This window comes from Dromaius novaehollandiae, chromosome 2 (assembly GCF_036370855.1).
Source record: "Dromaius novaehollandiae isolate bDroNov1 chromosome 2, bDroNov1.hap1, whole genome shotgun sequence".
NCBI classification, from domain to species: domain Eukaryota; kingdom Metazoa; phylum Chordata; class Aves; order Casuariiformes; family Dromaiidae; genus Dromaius; species Dromaius novaehollandiae.
In genome coordinates this window covers 81,457,334-81,476,374 of record NC_088099.1, presented here as the reverse complement: position 1 = coordinate 81,476,374, position 19,041 = coordinate 81,457,334, and the positions used below count along the sequence as shown (strand labels likewise).

General features: G+C 37.7%; 1 protein-coding gene across 5 annotated transcripts in view; it reads left to right on the top strand.

The window, feature by feature from the left end:
* Positions 1-19,041, top strand: part of CTNND2 (catenin delta 2) — a 664,005-nt gene that overhangs the window by 467,655 nt on the left and 177,309 nt on the right. For all 5 annotated transcript variants that reach the window (XM_064506857.1, XM_064506859.1, XM_064506856.1 and 2 more), the window contains one exon: positions 18,008-18,140. In XM_064506857.1, coding sequence (XP_064362927.1) covers positions 18,008-18,140 — 133 coding nt within the window. The remainder of the gene's footprint in view (positions 1-18,007; positions 18,141-19,041) is intronic.

Genomic DNA, 19,041 nt, shown 5'->3' with positions numbered 1-19,041 from the left:
GCAGAGAACTGGCTGTGCACTTGCCTTTTGGTGTGCTAACAGGATAGCTTAGACCTGCTTTGTGTGGAAGAGTAAGCTCTTCTTACCTGTATAAACTGGGGTTTGCTAAAACTGTTCTGTCCAGTCCAGCAGCTACTTTATGTGGCATGTGTGATCTTGAGCTTCTCCGTCTGCGTTCTCCTGAAGCCGCTGCACCTCAGAGCACCGGCGCATTCTTGTTCTAGTCGCTATTAGAGTACACACGTTGAGATTTCATTGCAGAGCCTACGCAGAGCCAGGGTAGGCTCCTGACCAACTCTGAACCTTTCTGGGCATCGAATTGCATGAATTAGTCATGAAGGGTAATTTATCTGAGTGTTGTCTCCCCACTGGAAGAATAGGGATTTTGTACTGTTTAGCTTATGCTGAGTAATCGTGACTCTAATCATGTCAAACTATGGTATGGTCCTTTGATTTAGCACTTCGATGTGTTAGATACTGCCTGTCAATCCAGTGATACCTGAAGTTCATGGGAATTTGGCTACCCGTCAATGAAATGTGCAGTGGATATATTTTAAATGTGTAGGGCTTATAACTTTAACCTACAGGATGCCTTTTTAAGCAGTTTTTCTGTAGAACCCTTCCTCCAAAAGGTGTGAAAGGCCAGATGAAGGTAGGCCTGTAGTATGCCAATAAAATTATTAGAATTAGGGAAAAGCTGTTTGGCTTGTGAATTCTGGGATGAACCAGAGATAGTGTTGAAAAGACATAGTAGAAGGTTTAGTGTGGTAACAATTGTATTCTTAAGTATTACTTAACAGAACAGTGAATAAAATGTGAAGACTCAAAATTATTTGATTAGTTATGTAATTTATTTCCTGGTTTAGTGAGACCTCTTGATAGAGGCACTTCTATTCAACTTGTATTTCTCTTTAATCACTCAGGACATATGCAGACAGCATATTTGATTTCCAACTCTCAAAAGCCTTCTCCAGGAAAACATAAAAGTATCCATTGTGTCCTTGGGTTTACCTCATTTACTTTGCACTTTCCTCATCAAGTGGGTCCTGAGAATCTGATGCTGTCTTGCGTAGTTGCAGATATCATATATGAAAAGAAATTATATATTGGACAAAATGCGATGTCAACCTCTTAAGCATAAATTACAATTGATAAAATATACAGCAATGAATTTTAGTTAAAAGAAAAGCTCTTTGATTGTTTCACTATCACTTATAATGGAGTAAAAAGTATGCAGATTCAGTGTAAAAATTCAAACTGCTGAAAAGTAAATCTTCTAGGGCTGCACATTCATGTTGATAACTAGGATTTTGACAATTGATAATGTCATCCTTTTTGCCGCAGAAAGAAATCAGTGCCTAGACTAGCAACTTTCTCTAGCAGTGCAGGCTTCTTACCTAGCTATAGTAGATAGTGACAGTGGGTTTTATGGTAGATGGTGGGATTAGTATATAGATGTTTGCCAACTGATAAACAATTGACACAGTTGAGTAGATGATGCTAAAGGTTGATAGATATTGCACATCCCAGTTCTATTCAAGATTTGGCATAAAATTTTTGTGGGGAGTCTATAGCGTAAAACCTAACTTTATAGACAAATGAGCCTTCCTTTTAGCATCTGTGTTCATGAGTCGTTCCGTTATCACATTAAAAACCAAGAACAAGTCTACCTTGCTAAAAGAGCCATGAAACTTTCCCACGCGTTCAGCTGTGAAAGGCATTCACATACATTTTTGAAAACTTGGTCATAAAACAGGTAAAAGGCTGATTTAAGCTGTCATTTTAATAAGTGTTATCCTCAGTGAGCATTAATGAGTGACCATTCTTGTAACTGCATACATTAGGATTATTTTTAATAGCTGAAGATTTTTTTAAAACCTTTCTATATTTATATGTATCGTTGTGTATACATTCTCCAGTCAATGTCAGCTCTCAATACTGGGAAATGTGGAACCTGTTTCAAGGAAATTGATTTTTAAGAGGAAGAAGAAACACTCTGTAACTTAAATAAAAGATGGAACCTCCTCAGGCATGTGAAACAGGTCAGCTTTTGCTAAGCTACTCTCATTTTCTTTCTCCACAGTGCCTGCTTAACAAAGTGTAGTCAGTAATGTGGATCTCGGTTCTTTTTGCCTTAGATCTCCACCCTCTTTAAAATCATCTAAGTCTTAGTGTCTGCTCTGCACCCCTGTGGCAGCACTGGGAATGATATTTTGCCCAGGAGTTAAATAAAGATCACTGATCTTCCCAGAAAGCTCTCAAAATTCTTCAGGAAGAGCCTTTCAGAAGGGCCTTTCTTACATCTAGCAAAACAGATGTATGGAGAGATGAAATGACATGGAAAAGATAACAATACATTTATGCCTCCCATTTCCTTCCCTCTTGCTGTGCTTACTCTGCATGATCTCCCTGTGACCTACAGGGTTTTTTCTTAGTTTAATTCATTGAGTTTGTGGCTGTGAGTATATTGCTTTGCTTTTATCTCATGTCTTCAAGCCATAACTCTTTATCTTCTGACTCAAAGCTGCGGGATTCAAGGCTGAAACTGAATTTCTTTCTTCTGTTCTTAATGCTCTGATGCTCTGTGAAGAGAAGACAAAGAAAAATTGGCAGAGCTAAATCCCCTGTCAAAGAGAAAAAACAAGATAAACATGCCAAGATTTTTGAAACTGGCCAGTAATTTCAAGTGTGCTGATTTGGGGGTTCACAGTTTGACAAACAGAGGAGTCTAATTTACAGTCAAGCCTCTTTGAAATGTTTAAAGCTAGGCAGCCAAAGTCATTAGCTTCCCGTGATAATCTTTGCTACCTTATTATCTTTTTAGATAGCCTGATTGTAAATAGGCAGCTAAATTGAAATTGTATTAGAAAGGGGGAATCTGTTTTTTGGAAATTCTGAGCAATTTTATTGCTTGTGAAGTCTAGTCTTAAATATAATAAGAAAGGTTAACAGTCTCAAAAAGGTTATTACTTGATTCCTGAAAAAGTAGTGCTGAATTGCTGATATGTTTCTGACATGCTCTTTGGCAGCAGAGGTGGATAGGCATGGCCTCGCTGCCTCCCTCCCCACTTCGGGGGAGCCACCAGAGTATCAAATCACGTCACTCCCGGGGGGAGGGACAGAATAAGCAGCAGATAGCTTCTTGGGACATCTTCTTCAGTTCTGCTTGCACTTTTGAACCACGTTAAACTGGCTTTATGTAATCTGGAGACTGTAACTGATGTATTGTTTATATGTCTAAGTAACCTCATTTATGGTGTATTTCATCACCTTAGGTTCTAATCGAACAGAGGCTGCCTAATTGTATGTGTTCCTGAGAAAACAATGACCTGAAATAGATATTGCTTTGATTTTCTCCAAGAACTGATTTCTCAATTTCCATTGCTCTGAATTGGGTTGAATTTTTAGGAAATCTCCTCGCATGTTACATTTCAGTAGCAGGATTCAGTGGCTGGTTAGTATGCAGAGACTGTTTTGGTCCCAGCCATGTTTAGTAGTACTAACCTCCAAATAAACAGTTAATTACAGTGAGTAAAGTTATTAAACATTACTATGCTATGTAAAAGCTGAAATCTACATTTTCAAGAGTGTCTTAGGCGTTTTGAAAACCTGATTATCCATTCAAATCCTTTATGAGGTTACCTGAAAAGAGGACTTTGACTTTAAATCACCTTCATGCTTTTGAAAATCTTGGTAAGTGTCTGTCATTGCCTCACACAATAAATGCTAATCCTCCACAGGTAAGATTGTCTTTATACCATTCGTAACTATAGAAACATGCAAGGGCACCATTGCCAACAGCTTTTATTTAGCTAATATCCATCACAAAACCCAAGCAACGCTTTAGAAAGCAGTTCATTCAAAACTACCAGGATTTAGAAACAGTTAAATGAAGACACAAGCAAGTATTCTTTTTTTGTTTTCGTTTTAGTTCTTAAATGTCAAGAGAGGTGCCTGGCTGTTTGTATTAAGCAGAGATTACATCCCAGAGCCAAAAGCAGATGTAAAAGATGTCGAAGATGTAGGTAGGAGAGGAGCTAGTTGATTCAGAGGGTTGCTAATGGGATGCAGAGCCTTTCCTCCAAAACTTCTTGTTCACATCTAGCTGAGGAGTATTTGAATAGCATTGCCAGCATGCTGCCCATTGGCTCATGTAAAATTAGTTTGGTATTGTCAGCCCAAGTGCCAGGGAATCAAGCGTCCCTAAAAGGCCCAGTTGGTACTATTTGGCATTCTTTTTGTTCAATCTTTCCCAGAAAACCAAGGTCTGAATAAGCCAGGAGACAGATCTGCCTTTCATCTATGCTGTCATTGGTTTGGCTGTCTTCATTGGGAATCGATTGGCTGCATTTAAATTAGCCAAAGAGATGGAGAATCATATTCTTTTTCTTTCGTAAAGCTACTCATGGATGCGGTATTGAGGAAGCCAGTGCACTGAACGGGATACTAAGTAATCTGCTGACTCTACCCATGGTTATAAAGCTGAAATTCAGTAAGGGAGGATCAAGGAACTGTGCAGAACATAAAACCATCCCAGGAAGGGATGGCTCAAGTCCTTGCTTATCTTTCGTAAAAGCATCTTCAGATGCTTGTTGTAGTTCAGATAATATTTAATCTATGTTCCGTTTTACATTTACTGCTTTATCTTGATAATGTAGTGTTTGTTGCAGCTATATCTGTCTCCCTTTCTCCGCTTGTCTAGAATATCCTTGGTGTTTAAAGCCAACCCTTATGTCAGCTTTTTTATTAAGGAAAGTGTGGTGGAAATTATGCTAATTAAGCTGGAGTGTAATTATGGGTTAGGAAGATTATTTCACAGTCAGAATTGAATTGTTGTAGATAAATGTGCATTAACTTAATAGTGTGCAGCTAATTAGTTTTGCTATTTACTCGTAGAAGGTAAAAAAAAAAAAGATGTAATCGGTTATACAAAAGCTTCAGAAATGAATATATTGAAGAGCCAATGGGAAGTACACTTTGAATATCTCTTTAATTACTATTTTGCTGGAATTTTTCTCAGTTTTCCTATTCTGAAATTACAGTGGGCACAAGTGGCTAATTAATATACATGTAACTTTATTTCTACTTACAATATATATTGTACAAGTAAAGTGTATGGTTGCCAGTGTGACAGTTATATATATTTGTAAAGCATATTCAAGTAATTATGACTTCATGGTCTCTTGTGCTCTCCACTAAATGTAAAATATGTTAGATCTCATTGTCTAGCAAATGTTGAGAAGGTGGAGACTTCATTTACTTTACACATCTAGCTTTATTTTTTCTATTCTTCAGGAAGTTTGAAATTTGTGCTTAATATATTTTTAAGGCATGAAAGAGATAAACACTTAAACATTGGACACATGCACTGAATACCACTTAAAATATTACAGGTGTATAGTAGAAATAATAGCGGTAGAGGATTAAAAAGCAAAGAATGCTGTATTGCTTTATTTTCCAAGCTCTGTCTGGACCCGTCTGACAGACTGAAAGCCTTCAGCAGTTTTCCAACTAAAACACAAGTTGGTATATTCCAAAAATTCCCACATTTATTTGCTGTGCTTCTCAGATGTTCATGAGTATGAAGAGAAGGTTGCAGAATATTGTCATTAGTATCAGTTTCTGAGAATACCTAACACAGTGATTTCGTTTGTGCATGTAAAATCATACATAGAAATTCTTTATAAGACATCTCTGAGCAAATATTTCTTTCATGGACTTTTGAGTGAAAGAGACTCCAATAAAGTGGTATAATAAATCAAGGTAGTGGTGGAAAAGTAGAAGCCTGAGCTGGAGTGTGTGGTATGCGCAGAACGTCACCTGCGGTGTAGCCTGCAGAGCTTCATTGTATGATCACCTTTTATAGAAGAGGGAAGTATTTTCTTGAAATGGAGAAAAATCATTTCAGTAGCCTACAATAGTGATTTTTCCACTAATAAATAACATCAGGCACAATATCTCCTGCTACAGAACAGTTCCATGGCATTTCTGTAACAAGATATAGTGAAACTGAGTAGCTATCAGTTGTTTCTCTTTGCTAGAATTTGTATGAAGTTATATTCTGTTAATAAGAACAGATGCATTTCAAGACCACGGGATCCTGGGTGCATTCGTGTTTGCCATTAGATAAAAAATTATGAACAGCAAGTATTGACACTGACCTAAAAAAATCTCAGACTTTTCCCACTCCCAGCCTTCCCTTGTGTAAACCACCCTGCTGAAAATCTGTGAAGTGTGTTGCATTAGAACTTGACTTTGAAATTTGCAGCTTGCCATCTTTCAAAATCCTGTACATACAGTAATGCTTTGTCATCGTTTTTCCCCACCAGCCTGACTGCTTTTATCTTTCTTCAGTATATTCAATATATGTGCTCAATATATTTCACTATTAGTTTTCCTCTAAATTTGCTCTTTTTTCCATTCCTTCCTCCCCTGTTGCCACCTTTCCAAGAGTGTCCTTATGTCAACTCCTCTGTGTCATGGATTCGCATTTCTGTTTTATTTGTTTGCAAAGATGAGTAGTAATTTTAAATTTTTTAAAAAAAAATCAAAAATTGGTCTGTGTCATGTGTGACAGCTGGTAGATTACCAGCCTAGACAGAACTATTGCATCTATTCCATGCAAGCATGTTTGGGACCTGCATAAAGCTTATCTTGGTGTTCAGCAGTTGATCTGAGTGCATCTCAGGGGAGGAGAGGAAAGGAAATAAAAGGTGATCAAAATGGGTTCAGTGCTTGTGAACGAGGGTTGATTAAAAATGACTAAAACCACCCGTCATTACATTTTTTTATCAGTCTAGCAGCTGAACCCACTATTCATTTTTGGAAGCCAACGTTTCCAAAGTTCATGGCTTTCATTTAATTTTAAAGCAAAATCTATTTTCTTAAGAGATAATCTAATTAGAAATGAATAGATTTGTATAGACTGTGCATGCTACATGAATTTCACACGCTGTGGAAGCAACGCGTCTTGAAACTAACCACAGTTTAAATTAATTCAAGTTACAAATATTTTGGAAATCTGTTTCAGAAAGAACTGTGGTATCTGTTGCTTAGGTGTGTGCAGCATGGTCAGAACATGCTCACTGAAGTCTGAGGCAGTTAATCATACTGGCACTCTAGGATATAATTGTAGGGTGTTTTTATAGTTGGCATCGGTGCATCAGCTGAACGCATAGAGTTTCCAAGTTGGAGGGAGCGGCATTGTCTTTTTAGCTTTAATAGAGAAAGCTGGGGGAAAAGGTTATCCTTTGTCTGGAAAAAATTAGTTTTGAGGTAAAAAGGGAAAGAAGCAATTGAGTCTGGTAATTTTTGCAGTTGACAGTGTCACACACCAGGTTAATTCTTTGATTAGTTAATAGGCCCTCGAATTCAGTATATCGGATGAAAAATCCCACCCAAACCATGTTGCATAAAAACATAAGTACCACACAACTGACATTATCTTACCGTTCTTTTAAATGTAGCTGTACCTGCAGAAACTGAGGAAAGATTTTTAATAGATTGAAGCATATATTTTCCCTCATAATATATTCTAGTTTCTAGCTCTCTTTAAGATATCAATTCTGATTTCTTCATGATGGATCCTTGGCAGTATTTCTCTCATTCGTTAATAAGGGCAATTGTCCTGAATCGATTGCATGATTATTTTGTGCAGTGTATTAGGTATATGCAATATTTCACAGTTCAGCTGGAAATGTTTCTGCAGAACAGTCTGTAATCTCATACTTTTTATAAACAACAGAAAAGTAGTGTCAGACTGTAACCTAACAGGATGGCAACTAAGAGGGGAGTTGTATTTTTCTCATTCAAAAGATGTTTTTCTGTGAGCTGCATTTTACTGAAGTAAAACTGTATAACATAGCTATAAGATTTCTGTTTTAAGTTTACTTCAAATCTACAGCTTACTTCTGCAGCAAACTCAGTGTCACCGATGTAAAAACACTTTCCTCTGTTTTGGCTTCTTCTTTTTGCATTGTTTTGCTGGTCGTAAGTTGAGAGACATCAAGCTAGCAAGCAGGAGACCAGATTTTTCCTCCTTAATGAAAACTGAAGTAAAAGCAGTAAAGAAAAAGCCATTACTCTATTTTCCTTTAATAGGAATATCAAATTCAAGTGCATTTACAGTATTATACATCTCATAGATTTAATGAACAAGATTTGTTCCCTTGCTTTTCCAGAAGTTTGAATGGGAAGGTGGTTGGAGAACAGAAAATGAGGATTTTTTTTAAGTCAGTATCAAAAATTTACATGGGCTTTTCTCTTGGCTTTCCAGACTGTAGGTTTGCATGTTTCAGGCCAGATTCTGGAGCTTATCGATTTGTATGATATTTTGAGTCAACTTAAAGTTTTATTGTTTAATATTCATTATTTAAGCATCAAAAATATGTCTACTGTTTAGAGTTTACTGTGCTCAGAAGGATGGGGAGTGCTGTAAAGTATTTGATAGGAGCGATACTTGATGGTGTTATCACTAAGGAGTGACATAACACAGGATATTAGGATTTGGGGGAGTAATCTGCATTCTTTGGAAAGCATACGTTTCTATGTGGCTAGAGAGAGAATCTCAAAAGCTTTTTTCCCCTCTTGCTGAAATACAGAAAAGTTTAAGAGCCTCTGAGTGGGAACACTACTTCTAAAAAAAGAGACAATTTTGATTTAAAGATCTGCAGAGACAGAGAATCTATCAAACCTCTGAGGAGGGCATTCAAGCAAGTGACTGTGTCAGATGAAGTAAGTCAATGACAAAGTCAAGGATAGAATCCCTCAGGTCTAAGTCTGGCTGCTGTTTTAATCTCTAGTCTCCATTTCCACTTTCTGACCTGTGAGAAAAGCCTATACACATCTGTGACAGCAGTGCTTCCGCTGGGCAAAATTTCACAACGTTAAGTGTGAACTCCTGGACCCAGAGAGGAGAAAATGGAAATCAGTCTTTCTGGGAAGGGTTAGCTTGCCATGTTTTCACAGCTGCAGTGTATTAAGCTACTGTTAGACCCTTGTGTAGTAGAGGGTCAGAAAGATGTTATGCATTGCAGAGGAAAAGAAGAAAAATTAAGCAGCTTAAAGACACTGCGATAGCCTGCCTAATTTGTCTCTTATTTGCCTGTTTAGAAATAGTCCTTCTTTATGCAAATACCTACAGAGGAAGATACAAAACCAGATTTTCAAGAGTGTTTCGACTTAGCAAAGGACAGTTTCCCCAAAGAATAACACAACTCTTCCTGACAAAAAAAACCCTGCCAAACAAACAAAAAAGTACAACTGGCAAAATCAAAGATATCCTGAAGCGCTGAAGTCCCTAGTTTTTCCCTGCTCCCCATCCCGGAGTCTAGAGGAGAAACAGTATCATACCAGCAAGGGCAGGGAAGCCTCAGGGTACAGCCAATATTTTCTCCAAGGCTTCTTTGCTGGCAATGAGGGAATGAATGAGTAAAGGGCAATGTCAGGAGCACGGAAGATTATTTGATAAAGATTCATAAGTATACTTCAATTAAACAGACATTTGTAGGGGAAGTAAGGGTAACCTCGAACAGATAGATCATACCTCTGCATGTGCTGTAGTGGAGGCAGTGAATTAGAACAATAAATAATATCTTATGGGCTAGTGTCATTAGATAATCTTTACTCAACTGTATCATCTTTAAAAATCTTTTAAGATGAGAATATTCTAGAAATCTGCAGAAGGCTCGTCTCTAGACAATTTTTTATCGTGTTGAAGTAGTCATCTGGTAAAGCCATCTTGCCCCTTCACAAGCTCTTTTTTTTGGTTTTCTTATTTTAAAATCTAAATCATAGGTCGTAATGTCAAAACAGAAAAGCGATGCTATATTAGAAAACACGGAGTAGATACAAATGCAGAACTGCATTTTTCAGCATGGAAGAGGGAATATTTGCCATTATGCACGTCCATTTTAGGCCTCTGCTGTAGAGGAGACCTGATTCTTTCAAGTGCTGGATTAGCACTTGGGCCACAGGCGTGTGGTTCCGTTAGAGATGCAGGAGAAGTCGTGCATAAAGCTGAACATCGCTTTAGCTCTTGTGCAGAGCTGGGCAGGATGTCTGTGCCCCTTCCAGAGCAGATCCTCTTCTGCACTTCTTTAATAGACACAAATACATTGTGAAACAAGAGTAAAAATGGTACTTTGTGATGAAGCTATGTAAACATTTGTGCATTGTTCTTCTAGGTTAGGCCCCATAGAAGTGTGAAAGAAGGAAAATGTAAATCAAGAGCAGTATTATGAAGATTGTTTCCACAGATTTTCAGTATTGCCACATGTTTGTACAGCTGTCCTAGAGTGAGCCGTGCAAAATTTGAAATCTAGAGAAAATGTAAGCTACATGTTCAATAAAAACAAAGCATATATTGAAGCACAGTCAGATGTCATTGGCTGTTCATGCATCGTACACTTAAATATTTAAATGGCTCACTGTCAGGATGCAAAGTGTTATCCATTTGTCTCAGTGAAGTCGTTGATCCAGTAAAGTAGGTCCAGGTATTGCTGGCAGAATCCTAACACTGCCCATACTAATAGGCAGCAGTTTACCTCGATAAGGAGTTCAAGCAGGTTACTCAAATGAAAATACATAACTGTTGGGCCAAGCATATCTTTCTATACATCTTTTCCCATTCAAGTCTGAATAGGACTGAGCTCTGAAACCAGCTTTTCCCATACCCGAAATGCAGCTAGACTCTGCAGTGAAATGTTTCCTCCTCTTTGTGATTCCACTTGTACAATTCCTATATTTGTTTTTTTGCCTACAAAACAAATCTACAGTTGTGCATGTAAGAAAAAAAAGAATGAAGAGGTTACTGTGATCAAAACATTATTTGCTTTAAACATTTGTTGATGTTCCCAAGCAATTTGGCAAGCAAACTGTTCGCTAACAGCAACTCTTCACAAAGTGTTAAGAACTGCATTAGTAGAAAAAACATATGGTGGAAATTTGTGAGAATCAAGAAGTGCAGGTTTGGCAAGATTTATACATTTACTTTGATTGTAATGATGCTGGATGCATTTGTATCTGTCCCACAGAGTGCCACACACGTTCTTCTGTAATCCTTACAGCACCGTGGACTGTGGTGGAATTACTGTGCTTTTAATTATATATGAAACTCAGAAGAGAATTTCTCTTTTATCTCCTTCCTGTGCCACAGGCGGACACGGAGTTATATACGATTCAGTTTCAGATTGGAGTACACCGTAACTTAAATGTATTTCTTTATTTTATTGGAACTTACATTTTTATTTGTATTTTTTCTCTGTCCTGGCTTCTGTGCTTTCAAATTTAGTCTAAACTATGTCTGATTTTTTGTTCCAAACTCTTCCAGTATCAGGTTATTAATGTAGTCTTTGTTTAATTTACCTTTCTTGTAAGATAGAAGTACAATTAGTTCTCTGCTTATATTTGTTCATTGTTGCCTTAATGAGTTTATACTAGGCCTAAACCTGCCGTTATTACATTATCTCATGGATATGTATAAGAATCTAGGGTTGAAGATGAAGGTTATTGTTTGCTTGTTGCTTTGTACATTTATTCGGCCAGGTTTAATCATAGAAAGTGAGAAAACGAGCCATTAGGTAGCTTTCTTCTGTTTATATTATGATCTTTGTCTATGGATTTTGCTTAGGGTTTTTTTTGGATTTTTTTACCGATTAATTTTAACACCTTGTTAGTGCTCTTTTTCATATGTATAAGGTACAATGTCCTTAAAGAGAGATTCCTGTATTACTGATGTACTCCCTTCAGATATTCTTAATAGGAGTAAATATTTTCCTTTAAACATGGGAGGAGGTTCTTTTTTTGATCTTCTCTTGACTCTTAATTCCTTTGTGTTTGATCCTGAGCTACATGTAATTTGTTTTTTCCTATTACTACCAGGAAGGCATTCTCGGAGCTCTCCTTTTGGAAATAAGGCAAAAGAGATCTTCAAGCTGTTACCTTGGATTTCTGGGCGACAAAACAAGCAAACTCTAGGCACAAGTTCAGCAAAAAATGTTGTAGGCTGGCATTAGGAGTACCACAGTTTGTATGAGTTTGAAATCTAGGGAAGATTATCCTTTGTTCAGATTGCATTGCCTTTGAGCACCACTTAATGAATGATAACCTCTCCTGCTGTAAGACTCTCTCATGTATATGCATGCTTATTAAGACATGCAAGCACATGCCTAAAAGTATGGTTTAAAGACACAGTTTTGTAAAAAATGTATCTAAAATTGGGGTATTCTCTTTCTTTGATAAATTCTTGGTGGTAGATAGTTCAATCTTTGTTGACCGTATGGTTCTTTATAGCAGGTATCTTCACAGGGCTGCCTTTGGGGAACATTGCTGAGCCTGGAATAGCTCTGGATGTCAGTGCTGGCTTCTGCCAGCTGCTTGGTCAGCTGTGAACTTTCATGTTCTGCTCTAATAATGTAAAAGAGACATAAGAATCTAAGTTCTCTTGTAGTTTACTGTGACCAATGGGTAAAAAGTATATGAAGCCATCATACCTGCTTTTCATATTCTATGTGAAAGTGATGTGTACTCTTAGTTACCAATTGGAGAGGCCTGTGCTTTTAAAAGCTATTATTTAGTATGTTTAAAATCAGTGCTTATATAAATATAACAGGTTTTGAGTGTGTGTGAGCAGCATTTTTAGCAGTAGAAAAAAAATTCTGGCAAAATTCAAGCAAATATTCAGATGCAGTACTCGCTTCGCTCACGTACAGCTGCTGCATGTTTAAGTGATCCCACATACCCAATGCTTTCTACTGTGTAAATTAAACTCTCTCTGAAGTCTTTATCTCCTTTACTCTGTGAGATGTGTATGTGGCACGACGGCAGGAGCGGGAGCTGTTTGGGATGCGATAGTCAGAATCTGTGCTGTCCATCAGCCAGGTGGGAGTCCTTGGTATTGCTACTCATACTGCTCCATTTTCAGAGTTACCACAACTCGTCAAGTCCCTAGTTGATTCTCTTCAGCTGATCCTGCATAAAATGTAGTCTATCATGGTATTTTGGCCATACATATGGGTAGCTTACGTATAACACGGTGTTCCCCTTCGGGATCCTCTCCCGTTCCCTGACAGCAGCCTACTGTAGTCCGTGGAGCGTCTGCATTAGGCACCACTTCAAACTCGGACTTTGGAAGGATTCAGAACAGCATCAGTCTTGCATTCCTAGAGATAGCTTGCTTCAAGGAAACAGGGTGGAAAACTTGGGCATGCTTTGGTCACTCTCTTCAGATGTAGAGAAATAATGCGCTTTTACAACCTGCTGAGATGTTTGGAGGCACACACACACTTTCTGATCAAAGATGTAAAGTACTTGCACAGCTGTAATTCTCTCATGGAAAACCCCCCAAGAGCAGCAGAAGCCTATAGCCAACCATAACAGCTTAGTAGTGGTATCCTGAGGGATGTATAGGCAATAGTGGAAGAGTGTGAATGTGCGTATGTTAGCTTACTGTTCATTTTTAGATCACCTACACAGATACTTTACAGGCTTCTCAAAAATGGCATGCCACTTACCTCGTCGGAGTGACTCCAGCTTTCTGGCTTGTTTCACCATCTGTGCACATTGCCTCTCAGGTGTTGTAAGTACGGAAGATGTTGATAAAGGACACATGCATTTAGCTAGTGCTTGTTTAGGTTATTCACCACAGTTTCAAATTTTGCTTGATTCTACTTGGTAATTCTACTACTGATCTTCATTTGCTGTCAGTTTAACTGATTTCCATGTGGCATGATATCAGATGCTTCACAGAAATGGAAGTAGATGCAATTGTCACTGTCCTTTTCCCTTTCTTTAATCTGACCCTAGTCTTCATCATGTGCTGACCTTACTATTACTTTCCTTTGGAGGCAATAAAAGATATTTTGCTATTTAATTTTAATTTCCTTTCCAGGATCTAACCCAGCTTATTTTGTGATGTTTTCTAATTCTCATTCCATTTCAAGTCTTTGGACTTCCATGATCTGTCTTCCTTTCCTTATCAGTCTTTTCTGGGTTTTTTTCTTCCCTTCTGTTTGGCTATTTTAACATGTATTTCTTTGTTAAGCAGGTAGGCTTGGAACCATGGCCTGAAAAATTTCCCTCTTTTATGCAAAATATTCCAGGTAGCTTTGTACCTTTGTCTTAGAGAAATTCCAGTCCTCCTTCCTGCTCAAGACCTTAAGCTCTTCAGTCCATTTGACTTCATTTAGTAGCCCTCCTAACTTTCTTTAATTAAGCCAAATTTTAAAATAACATAAGTATTTTAATTTTTGAAGTAAACTTTGTTAATAGAGCTGGAAGCTTTGCTTAAAAAAAAATTTTTTCCCTAGCTCATTTATTTTTTTCCCTAGAAGAGATTTTTTTAAAAGAATTAAAAAATGCAAACTCCTGGAAACTAGTCCTCTCTGCCCTGAAGGCTGCTAAAATTATCACAATTATTCAAGCAGCCTTAACCGTTGACAGAAGTTTTTGTTTGTTTTATATAGCTACCGTATTTCATTTAGAAACTACTAAAAATATAACCATTTTAGAGACCATCTGCTTTAAATGACAATGCAGACTGGGGCTAAATATTTTATCTTCTCTGCTTTGTTCCTTATTGCTGTTAAAACTGGTTGCATGATAAACCCAGTATTCTAGGTTAAAAGCTTGTTTTTCTGGAATACTTTTCCAATTATGTCCAACCCATGCACACACAGTCATTTGCAACAAGTGTTCATTCATCACTTATTTGTTAGCCTTTCTCTTTGAAGATCAGAGGGGGAAAGTAGGCACAACATTGGTTTCGTGTGTACATACCACGTGAAGGCTGCAGGGTCATTGTGACAAATATCTGGGCCTTTGATTAAGGGACCTGAAGCTGGTGGACATAACTCTAACTTTGAACACTGCCTGGGGATAACTGGTATATATTTTGCATGCAGAAGAAACAAATCCAGTTTTGGAAATGTCTAAAAATTCCAGTAGAGGTTCCTTTTTAGAGGCTTCATTTATGAGCTGCATATCTGATAGCAGAATTGGGGACTAATGAAAGAAACAGACTGTTTTATTTGTGATGTGTATGTGGAGAAAACACTGTTGTTCTAGGCCACTGGACAGCGAGCAGGCGTACCTTTCGGTGATGTAGAGCCACCTCAAGATCACTCCATAGCACTGAGCCTTTTGTATAAAAAAGGCGAACTGGCTGTGTCAGCATCTCCGGATCTCATCCATTGAGGAAGAAGACTTTCGGGTAGCTTTTTCTCTGCCCCTTCATTCATTGCCTCTTCCGTCCTGGATTCCAGGACAAAGGAAAATGAAGCTGAGCTGGTTATCCGGCTCCATGTTGTACTATTGCACGCAATAATGAGGGTTTTTTTGCCAAGTAATAGGCATATTACGGAGGGGGAAATTTCCTTTGGGAGAGAATTTGGTGATAAAAGTTCTGCCACTTTGAAGTATAGTTATTTAGTTAAAGGCAATTACTTTGAACTGTTACAACTTATTGTCTTGTCATGTAAGCTGTTTCTGGTATTTTGGATCCTCTCCAAAATACCAATGCCCGTACTTGGGGTCTGGTATTGAAAATGAGAACAAATTGGAAGTGGAGCTGGGATAATCAATTTCTCCTCTATATTTTTTTTAAATTACTTTTATTTTAGAAAATATTTTCTGGAAGGCTTATTTGTTTCTTTGAGAACTGTGTTATGTATGAAGCGGGTCTAACATGTAGTTGAAGAACCTGTTAACATGTATTGCTACCTAGGTATCCTAACTGAGAAAATAAGTATGAGAGAAAGCTAGCACATCAATTAACATTGGTTCTGTCACTTGCCTGTGTAAACCTATGGTGTGTTTATGGATTTGTGTTACTCATTCTTAAATAGAATTAAGTGATCAATCAAATAACCACTTATTTTCACCTGTAAGCAGAGTCAGAGTATGCCAGTATGCTTGGAAATGTAGTATTTGCCATCATATTCATCTTTAGTTGTAAGATCTCACCAAAATAAAACAAAATGAAGGGTTGGATACTAGCTTGTGCAAGTCAGAACCATCTTACCAGCAAAGTATTTTATGCTCAGCCGGTAGCCCACAGTGGTGCCTGGATCCTTCTAAATACCACACCAGTTTGTGTGTGGGAGGTAGAGGCTGCTCAGGTCCGCCAGCACTGTGAAGCAATAGTTCTCTGAGAGATGGACTGCTTGTACACCCCAAAAGGATATTCAGCTTTATTTTCAATATATGCCCTTCTGTGTCACTTCTGTGAGCTGTTTACATCCTGACCATGTAATCAGTAGCTATTGCCCTTATCCTATGCTTGAAACTGCTTCCAACATCTTGTCAGCTGCCTGGTGTCCCAGTGTGCCTCCAAGGGCTTGTCAAAGCTCCTAGACTTCCCTGACACCTCTTACAATGTTGTGCTGCGTTTTCTAAATATATGTTCAATATTAGGATCTTTCCGAAGATATGCAAAAGGTCTCCATTAGGAGGTTGTCAGCAGTCTACATTGTCTGGAATACAGCCGCTGGAATAGCTCATGTGTGATTTGTCATCACATCTTTGTTTTCTTTGTAATAAACACTTAATGTGAAATTTAATATTCCTGAGTTAACATCTGCTTTGTCAGAACAGAAATAGCAGATGAAATTCTGAGTGTATTTTTTAATATTTCATATTCTGAATCTTTATAAAGATACAAACAGAATGATAACTCTCAATCTGGCCAAGATCCTGTATGGGAAAAGAACAGACAATACCTCTGTTTCATAATAATTCATTATTCTTGTAAAACAGGGCTTGTTTCAACGAAATGGCTTGGAGAACTGTTGTATTAAATGTGCAAAATGATTGATTTTGCCTGAGATGGACCGCAGAGCTACTGTAAGCTTTATCCAAACTCAGGTTAATTCATCCAGTGATGTACACTTGGCTTCAGTGCAGCAGAATCCCTCTTACTCAGAAAGGGAATTAATAATGATTAGGAATATTTTTTCGGGTACTAGAGCTGAACTCTGCAAAAGCTGTTGTGCATTTTCTGTCGAGCAGCCCCCGATTACCCCAGTAAAGACAACAAAGAACCTACAACCTTCTTCACAACTTTTGAGGGCTCGCCTGCCCCCCCCCCCAATCATAAAAAACTAGCTCTCCCATGCAAAAATGGTGTGGGAGAATTGAAGCATCTCATGCAGAGTGGCTTCTGAGACACAAAGTACAAAGCCATTTTCATGAACGCTTTTACCCATAGACACAGAGGGGAAAAAAATTACCTGAAGTGACAAATTAATTTAAAATGCAATTGTGGTAGTTGCAGAATACCTGCTGAGTCTTCTTCGGTACTCTGGGGTTCAGTTTTCACGTGATGCTAGGGTGTTTCATGCATTGTAAGATTAAATGAAAGTCCAAACCCTGAGTCTTTGTCTAGTTGCTTTAAATTGAGCAGTATTAATGATGATTTAAAAGTAATCAGTTGTATAATTGTGTAGTGTACAATTGTAATAATTATATAATTGTATAATTGTATCATTAGTTTGCATTTAGCATGCCCCATATCTAGAAACAATAAACCAAAAGACAGAATAGGTAATCATTTTCTCTGTAAGATAGCAGTTTTATAAAATAAAGATTGCAGTAATTAAAAAGGACTCTTCTACAAACTGTAGGATTTCATAGCAAACAATTTTTGGGTTTTGATCCTAGCACTCCAAATTTTAATTTTAATAGAGAAAGTATAATGGTATCAGCATGTTTCTTTCTTTCTTTTTATTAGTGTTTCATGTAGCCTTTTTTATCTAGAGGACTTTAACACTTAGAGACTTAATTCCATAATGTTATTCACTCCAAATATACTTCCTATAACATTCTCTCAGAGAAATACAGTTTAAAAAGGAAAATTAGCTATGTAATTGATTGAACGTTGACTTTGAAAGTAACAGAAAATCTGAAGTTTTATTACTTAGACAATTCTTTCTTTGTGTTGGCCAAACTGTTGCCACATTTATCCCCTAACAGCAGAATTTTTGCTTAATCTTTCTTGTTTGCTTTTGCACAGAGAGTTTGGATGGCGAGATCCAGAGCTTCCTGAAGTTATACAGATGTTACAGCATCAATTCCCCTCAGTACAGTCCAATGCCGCGGCTTACTTGCAACATCTCTGTTTTGGAGACAACAAAATAAAAGCAGAGGTAAGATTTGTAAACACTGTGTTTTCAACTGTGATGTTGTATGCGAATTTTCATCACTTATTATTTATATGTATTTGAAGAAGAGTTACAAGTCTGGACCAAGTTTACTCAAGCTTTCAATTAAGTCATTCATTACCATCAGAGAAGGTACAAATTGCATAAAATATTATTGCTACTTACTTGAATGACTTGTTTGGATTGAATATTTCTGTTTGATTGCATACCACTGTGCCTGTAGTTGATCAGAGTAACTAGTAATATAGTCTTGATCTCACTGAAGCATATGACCATTTCCATGGGAACGTCAAAAAAAAAAAAAAAAAAAAAAAAAAAGAAGTTTGGAAACTAAATACAACTGTAGGAAAAGAAAATTAAACAGAATGCCTCTGAATTAAAGCCTGCTTTCATGTATAATTGCATGAACAAAGATTAATTTCACTGGCTTTGCAGCTTGAGCTGTGATCTGTGATCTTGAAAATCTGTGCAGATTGTATCTGAAATGTAATTCAAAGAAGCAATACAGACTTTGTTCTCTACTTGTAGTTGATCCGTACTTCATGCTTACTTGTTCCCTGTGGCTAATGGGACCAGTTCAGCTTTTGGCAAAGAATGGTGCTCTGAGGTATCTGACAAGCATACAGGAGTCAATTAAAATTGGACGAATGAAGCTGTTACCATCCCCAGCTGCCTCCCCTGCCCTTCTTCTGGATATTGCTAATCAGGGACGTGTGGTGTGCACGTAAATCTGTGCCTGGACTGGCATTTTGTGGCCTGGCCTGTAAAGGTAAACTGAGTTCAGGATTTGCTATTGAGTATGTGTCAGGACTGCAAAATGATGCTGGCTTGCTGCTGCTTTATGATTTCTCACACTTGGCGTGTTCCAAACCAGGGAACAATCCAG